Source organism: Columba livia, chromosome 10, assembly GCF_036013475.1.
Source record: "Columba livia isolate bColLiv1 breed racing homer chromosome 10, bColLiv1.pat.W.v2, whole genome shotgun sequence".
Classification (NCBI taxonomy): Eukaryota; Metazoa; Chordata; class Aves; order Columbiformes; family Columbidae; genus Columba; species Columba livia.
Window position 1 is genome coordinate 3,690,072 of NC_088611.1, and position 9,498 is coordinate 3,699,569.

Consider the following 9,498-nt stretch of genomic DNA (forward strand, 5'->3'; position numbering starts at 1 on the left):
TGTCATCTTTAATTAAAATGGTATCTGTTACAGGAAAGCAATCCCAAAGTTAAAGGAATGGAGTAAAGTAGGTGTATTTATGCCATCTTGAGCCAGGAAGCAGTCTAAAAGAATAAGTCTGAACTGCACAAATTCTTCTCTATCCATTAATTAAATCAAACGTGCGCTATAAAGCATAGTGCTAAAGTCAGCAAGAGCTGGTGGAACGGCTGTGAGGAGATGGTGGGATCTGAAGCCCTGAATGGGAGCAGGGGAGAAGGGAGAGCTGCTGGTGTGGGGACGGGGAGATGTGGGAATGGCAGAAACAGAGATTAAAAAGTTCAGCAGCAGGAAACAGCATTGGTGTAAGAGCAGAGGTGGTGCTTCAGGGGAGCGTATTTAGGTGAGAACATTGTATTCTTTAGAATGAGATTTGGTTGCTAAATCATAAAATCGTAGAATAGTCTGGGTTGGCAGGGACCTTCCCAGCTCCCCCAGTGCCCCCCCTGCCATGAGCAGGGACATCTTCACCAGCTCAGGTTGCTCAAAGCCCCGTCCAGCCTGGCCTGGGATGTCTCCAGGGATGGTTCATCCACCACCTCTCGGGCCAACCTGGGCCAGGCTCTCATCACCCTCAGGGGGAAGAATTTTCTTCCTCATGTCCACCCTGAATCTCCCCTCCTTCAGTTTAAAACCACCATATCTTGTCCTATCACAACAAGCCCTGCTGAAAAGTCTGTCCCCATCTTTCTTACATCCCCTTTTAAGCACTGAAAGGCCACAATGAGGTCTCCCCAGAGCTTCTCTTCTCCAGCTGAACCCCCCAGCTCTCTCAGCCTGTCCTCCCAGCAGAGCTGTTCCAGCCTCGGATCATTCCTGTGGCTCCTCTGGCCCCTCTCCAGCAGGTCCATGTGTGTCCTGTGCTGAGGACAGAGCTGGACCAGCACTGCGGGGGGTTAGATGGGCGTTGAGTGCAGGTTTAGACAGACAACTGAGCTATCTGTGCGGGCTGGTGGGGTCTGTGGGACCAGAGCAGCAGCTGGAGAGCTGTGGAATAGGCTGGGGTGTGTGATGAGACACAAGGCTCGTCTGGCTGTTGTAATCTTACTCCTCAGTTTCAGTGGACAAAATAACATTTTTCACCATTCAAACGAAGTTAGCTTGTGATTAGAAGTTCTTTTGTTTGTGGATCCTCATGAAAACCAGAATATGGGTTAAACAGAGCTTGTTACTCTAATTCAGTGAGATGCGCTGACTGCAGCGCTGTTTGTGAGAACCTCCGGATCATTTGTAGCATGGTGCTCAGACCGCTGCCGCAGCGAGGCACCCTGAGCCGTGATCCAGAGACACCCTCCAGCTCGGGCCTGGCTGATGGTGGTGTGTCCCATTGATACGTCCTTCACAGAGCAGCATTTTCTGAAGAAGCAAATAAATTAATTAAGGCAAAACATCAGTAGCCAGCAGCTAACACTGACAAGTTCTAAACTGAGAGCCCTCTTCCCCTGGGAAGTGGTCAAATCACCGAAAGAGTGTTACTGCTCCTGCAAGTACCTTTACAACAGAGAAATACTATTCTCCAGTAGTGGCTTTTGAGTTAGGAGGTAAAATATCTGACATTTTCTTTTTGTCAGAGCTGCTGTGCTTGGGCAGTTGGGTTTGGGTGCAAGTTGTCACGTCAAAAAGACAGGAACACTGTTAGTGCCAGACCTTCTCCTCTCCATCAAATAATAACTGATGTTAAACTCTTTTAGAGTTACTGGAATTAGTCAGAGGGAAAAACTACCACAGGCAGCTTATCTGTTTGTTGTATCAGGTGGTGCTAAAAAGCAAATCTAGTAGGAGAACATGCCAGTGTCAGTGTTCTGTCCAAAGGCAGATATTGGAAAGACTGGAGTCCTTGTTGGCAGATGCTGTTTCATACTAGAGAACCCTACAGGGAAACTGCACAGTACATCGTCTGCAATGTATCACCTAGTCCTGCACGCTTCTCTTTCATTTTTTCTGTTTCAGTTGGAGGAATCATGTCAGGCTTCTTTACACCGTTGTCTCATGTCTCTGTGCAATGCTGAGCTTGGATGTTCTTATTGTGTAAAGTTATACCGGCTGCTTTTTATTGGCTTTGATCCGTCAACATGTTTAGTGTCATTTTCTGAGTAGGAAAAATTTTACTCAGATCCCTGAAGGGTACATATTCACCTGGTAAAAAAATAAGCAAATGGGATAGGTAAGCTCTGCTAAAATCTTTAGAAAGAATGCAGTGAGAGTCATTCAAGTATAAACCACAGCTTTTTCCTCTTTTTATTCTTTGCTGTTGTTTTTAAATCCCACTGTTTAATTTCTTACTGCCTAGTGTGGGAGTTTGCAGTGCGCGTGAGAAGAGCTGCCGGTTCAGTGTGGCTCCGTTCTTGCAGCACAGCAGCAGAGGGACAAGGAGCTACAGAAATCTCCAGCAGGTTTTGTCGAGCTCGCAGGGACCTTGCTGGTGTGTGGGAATTGTCAGGTGTGGGGGCTTCCATGGGGATCCATCTTAGGGCCAGTGCTCTTCAATGTCTTTATAAATTAGTTAGGCTCAAGACTTGAGGGATTGCTTAGTAAGTTTGCTGATGACACAAAATTGGGAGGAGCTGTTGACACTCTGGAGGGCAGAGGCCCTGCAGAGGGATCTGGACAAATGGGAGAAATGGGCACTCGCCAACCACATGGAGTTCAACAAGAGCAAGTGCTGGATTTTGCACCTGGGACACGGCAACCCTGGCTGTACAGACAGACTGGCGACAAGATGCTGGAGAGCAGCTCTGCAGAGAGGGATCTCGGGTTCTGGTCGACAGCAAGTTGAACATGAGCCACCAGTGTCCCTGGAGCCAAGAGGGACCCGTGTCCCGGTGCATCCAGCACAGCACGGCCAGCTGGGCAGGGAGGGGATTGTCCCGCTCTGCTCTGCACTGGGGCGGCCTCACCTGGAGCATCCGCTGTGTGCAGGGCTGGGGACACAGGAGAAAAGGAGATAAAGCTGCTGGAGAGTGTCCAGAGGAGGCCATGAAGTTGGTGAAGGTTTGGAGGGGAAGCCGTGTGAGCAGCGGCTGCAGTCCCTGGGTTTGTTCAGCTGGAGCAGAGCAGACTGAGGGCAGAGCTCATGGGCTGCAGGTTCCTCAGCAGGAGCAGGAGGGGCAGGCTGAGCTCTTCTCTTCTCTGTGACAGTGACAGAGCCCAGGGAACGGCAGGAACATGTGCCAGGGGAGGGGCAGCTGGACATGAGGAAAAGGTTCTTGACCCAGAGGTGCTGGACACCGAACAGGCTCCCCAGGGAGGTGTCACGGCCCCAACCTGACAGCATTCAAGAAGAGACTGGACAACGTCCTCAGACACACGGTGTGACCTATAGGGTGTCCTGTGAAGGGATAGCAGCTGGACTCCATGATCCTTGGGGGTCCCTTCCTGCTCAGGACATTCTGTGATTCTATGAAAATGGGATCTGGTTGAATTGCAGCTGCCATTTGTTGCCGATCTGGCAAACTGGGCTGGACGCCGCCTGTGCAGCTCCGAACAGGGCTGAGCAGCATCTGCCGCCTGTCCCAGCCTCAGGGGGTCAGTCTGCCCCTGATCGGCTGGGGATTGGGAGAAAAAGTAAAGAAATGGTGTATTCCTAGCAGAGAAAAGAAGAATCTGGAGGTGAGAAGTAGTCCTCCACGTCACGATAAGGAAGTTGAGTTTCTGCAATAGATGGCATTAAAATAGTTTTAGCCGAGTATAAGTTTATTTTGATCTGATGTTTATTGAATCAAATCAAAAAGCCACTGCCTGATGTGTCCTGGTTGGGAGCCCCCACTTGCAAGCACCCAAACTGATCAATTGCTGCATGTCAGATACGGCTGAAGCCTCTTTCCCCCCCCCGAGGTTCTTAGATAATTTTGTGGTCTCCCATCACAACTGAAGCAATTTTGTATTTCACCTTCCTTTCTTTTACCTGATTTTGTCTTGTCTAGAGTGTTTATACATGGGAAATGTTATCAAATGGGAGAAATAGCCTTATAAATGGTTCAAATTGTACATTTTTTTAAGGTGAGCATGTTTTCAGCTCTGTTTCTAAAATGCTGTTAAGGATAATTTGACACTTTAAAAGTATTTCTGCAAAGCTCGAAAGTACTAATTTATTGTTCTCTATAAGTGACATGTAGAAACAGTCATTTTATTGCTCCAAAAAGAAAAGGTTTGATAGGTTACACATATTTGCAAGCAGTAGAATCCTGTAATTCTGATTTAGTTAGTCATATTGCTTCTTTAAAGAAATGTAAATGTTAGTCCAGAAAAATAGAATTTAAAGTATTTTTTTTTTAAAGCTGATACGTATTTTTCTTTCTTCCTTTTCCTCCAAACTTACAGGCGTCCTAGAGGAGTTATTTCCACTCCAGTGATAAGAACTTTTGGAAGAGGCGGAAGGTACTACGGGAGAGGTTATAAAAGCCAGGGAACAATTCAGGTAATAAAGCCATGTGCCTGACTCAAAACACTCTAGTTTACAGGCTAGTGCGGTACGGACTTCCCGACCAGCTAATGCTGACAAGCACAACTTGGAAAGATAAAAGTGTTTCTTAGAGTGATCTTGCCCACCTGTTGAAGCCGGTGATGGTGGACAGGCTAGTGTTGCATCTCGGTTATACAGACAGACGTGGAAAAATGCATTTTGATATGAAGGCTGTGCCTACGCAGCTCTAACCAGCCATGGGAATAGAAGAAAACTGAGGAAAATGGGAGAAACACAAAGCTGAAATGAATTAGCCATTTCTGTTCCCACCCCTATTCTTTCCCAGTTTCTTTTCTCAGACCACAGTCCAAATTCATAGCAGTAGAAGCATCTTTGCTGCTGCACAGCTCCAAATCTAACAAATGACTCCGAATTTCTAAGAAATAACAGACCAACCTTTGCCCCCATGAGCACAGGTTCGTTTTTGGTGACAACATACGATACATCTGTGGATCGTGGGTTTTGTCTTTTCCATATATCCTTTAAATATAGCTGAAGCAAAACTGCTGTTCTGTATTAAATGCCGATTGCTGCAGTTATGTTTTCCTCCCTTTTCCGTTGTTCTCGCTGCTGTGCAGTTTTAAATGTTGACGCAAGTCCCAATGGTAATAGATGAGTAGGTAGCGAATAGGTGGAAAACGTTCGCAGTAAATATATTGTACGGATCTGCAATTTGCCATGGAGACATTAGTGTATAAGAGTAGCGGGTGATCGCAGGTGTCAGTCAGAGAAGGGACGTTCTCCAGTGAATAACGAAGCAACTACTAACGTCAGATAAAACTTGCTGTGTTCTAGGTGTAAACATTCAAATACTTCTCTTCCTTGTTAAATTTCTGTGTACACAGATTATATATGTCTACAAATGTACCTATGTATTTAAAGCTTTACATCTTTTACTTTAAATAGAAGAAAAACCACTATGTTGATGATATAGTACCTAATTTCTAAGTACCTTAACCTATGAAATAAAGGAAGCCCTGAGAAGGAGCTCCCAAATATTCTGAGCTTACTACGGGTTTTCATATGTAAATGTAGATGTAAATGCAGATAGCAGATAGTCTTGAAAGACAGCAAGACTGGGCATTCATATTTTTATTAACAATACGTAATTTGGATGGTAGATACTTGTGACCACAAGGATCTTGGTCTAGAATTCTGCCAGGGATAGGGAGCAGGAAGAGAAATGGTGGCATTTTCTGTTGCCTGGTCCTGAGCTCGTTGGATTTTATGGGCTTTACTCGCAATAGCGTGTGTTCCTTCTACAGGAAAATTTAAAAAAAAAAGTGAACTAAAATGCATGTGGCAGGTAGAGCTTGGGAAACTGAATGTGTAACAAGTAGATGTTGATACCAGTTCAGAGTAGCTGGTGCCAGTGCAGTTCCTCGTCTGACAGACTGACGGAGGTTCAGATGTGCTAATTTACACCACATGAGGTCCTCCGGGCAGCGGCTTTACTGACGCTCACTGGGAGCTGATACAAACACAGGCTGGAGAATTTGACCCAAATAAGCAGTTGGTAGTTACCCAGTGTAAGACAAGCCTGTTTTTTCACCAGCAAAGAGCTTTCGCTCTTGATCTGGGAAGAAACAAAAGCGTCTGTTTACTCTAAAACTTAACACTTAGTAAAGCCTGTAAAGAAATACACAGCCACACGTGGTACGTACTCACTGTCCTCAATGCTGGTCATATACCCATGCGATGTAACTGCAGAATTTTTTGTGATGATCTGGATGACAAGATGTTAGACACTGATGTTAGAGAACAGCAGTTCTGACCTGCAAAGTCTTTCAGCAATTCAGAAAAGTACTAACCATGCTGTTTCTAGTGTGTCAAAGTTACGGTAATTACACTCGGAAGCTGTTTGCTATTGTTTGGGGTGTGTAAGATGTCCGTATCTTCAGTAATTTCTTAGTACCTGGCTTTGTGAACAGCGCGACAGATCAGAACGTTGCTTCTTGGCAACCCAACCTCCTTACTTTGTTCTGTTGCTTAAGGCTTATTATGTTTCTGGATCGCTCAGATTCACTGTTGCAGATGCTTAAAAACTAAATAACGTTCTAATGCTGCATAAATCTGCTTTTATTGCTATACTCAGCCTTGTAAGATTCTACTCTATGCTTTTCGTATGAAGTCACTTTCCTAATCTCAGAAGCATTTAGAGTATAGATAATATTGCATGGTACTTTTGCACTTCCTTAAAAATTGTTGGAAAAAAAAGGTTTTGTTTGTATTTGAATAACATGTAATCGTATCATTAAATGATAACATATATGAACCAAGAAGCAGAGTTAAGCTGTATATTGATTCTCAGTTTGGGGGTGTCCAGACGTTGATGTAGCTCTTCCCTTGTGCAATAACTGGAGCATCCAGGTTAGAAAGGGCATTTTACCCCCGGAGCCTCAGCAGACCTGGCTAGAAGGCGTCAGAAATCCTGCAGATTCTCTCATCTCTGCTCTTTATTTCGTTCTGCAGCCTCTTATTCCAGCAGTACATACTATTCGGTATTCACTTGCCATACTTCTGCGCACTGCATGCTGCCTTACTAGTGTCTTTGTAACAGATTGTAAATATATAGCGGTGGCTCTTCAGTAATTCTCTTCTTTTTTTAAAAAATAGGGCAAACCTCCTTATGCTGCTTCAGCAGAAGAAGTAGCCAAAGAACTTAAGTCAAAATCAGAGGAATCTAAATCCTCAGTTGTGTCTTCAGATGGATCCCTGGCTGAAAATGGAGTTGTGAATGAGGAAAAACCAGCTTCCCAGATGAATGGGAATACAGGAGACATCAGGGCTTCCAATCAGTCTGAAAGTGCCTTGAGTAATGACTCTAAAATGTGCAATACAAATCCTCACTTAAATGCACTAAATGCAGACAGTGTTTGCCATAAAGATGATACTCTTGAGGCCACTGTCTTAAAAAAAGAAGAGTAAACTTATTTTTTATAGAGGGTGAAGGATGTTGGGAAGGGTCAGGATTAGGAATATCTGGAAAGAAAGAGAGCCTACAGTTACGTACATTTTTTCCTTTCCGTAAGAGAAAAATGAGGACTTTGGAAATTCGGATCCCTCTTTGATGTCAGAGATTTAAACAACACATTTTTAGTTTTAACCAGTTGTAGTCAAAATGCTACAATAAAACAAAAAAGAAACAGAATGAAGAGCATTTGACTCCCGCACTTAAAATGAAGTATACATAAAGTTTAAACTGGTTATGACAAAAGCTTGTAGTTTTGTTTTTTTGAAATATAAAGAAAACAAATTTTGGCAGTCTTTAAGTATATATAGCTTAAAATATAATTTTTAGTACTTGGCACCATATGTATGCCATTATATTTGATTTTGCATTACTGTGTCACAATAAAGCTTTCTTTAAGGCTTTGATTTCATGATTATGGGGGGAAAAAGGCACAACCACAGTTTTTTCTTTCTTGAATTTCATCACCGTTGATGTGGTTCTTTTGTGTTAAAATGTGCAAACTATCGAAACGAAAAATTATAGAGTAATATTGCAGTTCTGCTGATTTTAAATATACATCATACATACTTTACAAGCAAGTTAAATGGAGATAAACTTGAAATAATAGAAGATGCAAATGACCTTTCAAAATAAACACAATGTGTTCTGAAACTTTTTGTGACTAATACCATGCATCCGTGATCAATGAACTATGTGGTTTTGAATCAGACGTAGACCATTAGTACTACTATTTGAGCTAAACTTCTGCATGGTTCATAATTTTTAAAGTGTGTAGTTAATATTATGCATGTTATTGTCCTCTTTCTTCCATTCTTACAAGTACTGTGCCCATTTGCAAAACAAAAAGCTAATAATCAGTAATAGTCCTATAAAAGATGTTAACTATGTTTAGTCATTGACTGATCTTGCTCTAACCTTAAAATTTTGTGATTATTGACCTCTGTTGCATTTATTCTAAAACTTAAAAAAAAATTATCTAGCCGTTTTGAATATCAACGTTACCCTGGTGTACTCATTGCTGTATGCATTATTGTTCTCTGTTGCTGTTTTATGCCTTCATATTAGCAAATATGAAATTCTGTGAAAAACAAAAAAAAAAGCTTTGATCTTCAAAAACAAAAAAAAAGTACCCCCCTTCTGTAGCAGGAAACAAATGGCTTGTTCTTGAGAACTTTCCCATCAAGAATTTAGTATAAGCAAATATACCTGTATCATTTTGATGTTTTTGTTAGTGTTTCCAAACTTAATGTACTTCAAAATCAGAATCATTTCTTTATATTCGTTTTCATATAATTCTCCTGATGCTCTTCATCACACATTAGTGATCAGAAATGAGGTGTAATTCCCCGTTCCCTGCCCGCAAGAGCTAAGTAGGTATCTTAATGTAAGTTGAAGGGAGTTCTGCCCCAACTCATGGATTGTGCAAGAATGAACTACTGTTGGGTTTGGTTGGTTGTAGATGGATTGTGGTGTGGTGTATTTGAAGGCTATTGAATGCAACTTACAGTGCTTAATAAAAATCTTTATTCTTTTAGTATAAAATACTGTATGCCTTTTTTGTCAACTATTTTTTTAATTAACATGTTGTAAATAAAAGTTTTCCTATGCCCAAATGAAGTGATTGAGTTAGCCGACTACGTGATGTCCTCCCGAAAGGCGAAGGAAAACGCGACCTTCACACTCTGCCGCTCGGTCGCAGTAACGCTTTGTCCTTCTTACGTGATGCAGCTGCTGCAAGGTGGTTCATAAGATGCGAATATGACAAAAATAACGGGCGGTAATTTAAAGAAGAAAAAGACCAACCCAGGTGCTTGCAGGGTTTGAAATACAAGATGATCCAAAACTTTCTCGTTACGTCTAAGACCTGTCAGTCTCTTTTCCCAAGTAACAAGTGACAGGACGAGAGGAAACGGCCTCAAGTTGCGCCAGGGGAGGTTGAGGTTGGATGTGGGGAACAATTTCTTCCCCAAAGGGCTGTGGGGCATTGGAACAGGCTGCCCAGGGCAGTGCTGGAGTCACCAGC

At 42.8% G+C, this 9,498-nt stretch overlaps 1 protein-coding gene across 3 annotated transcripts in view; it reads left to right on the forward strand.

Annotated features, from left to right (window-relative positions):
- FAM120A (family with sequence similarity 120 member A) overlaps positions 1–9,017 on the forward strand; it is a 55,475-nt gene extending 46,458 nt beyond the window's left edge. For all 3 annotated transcript variants that reach the window (XM_065074971.1, XM_065074969.1, XM_065074972.1), the window contains 2 exons: positions 4,360–4,456; positions 7,118–9,017. In XM_065074971.1, the coding sequence (XP_064931043.1) occupies positions 4,360–4,456; positions 7,118–7,429 (409 nt within the window). In that variant the 3' untranslated portion in view covers positions 7,430–9,017. The remainder of the gene's footprint in view (positions 1–4,359; positions 4,457–7,117) is intronic.
- The last annotated feature ends 481 nt before the right edge of the window (positions 9,018–9,498 follow it).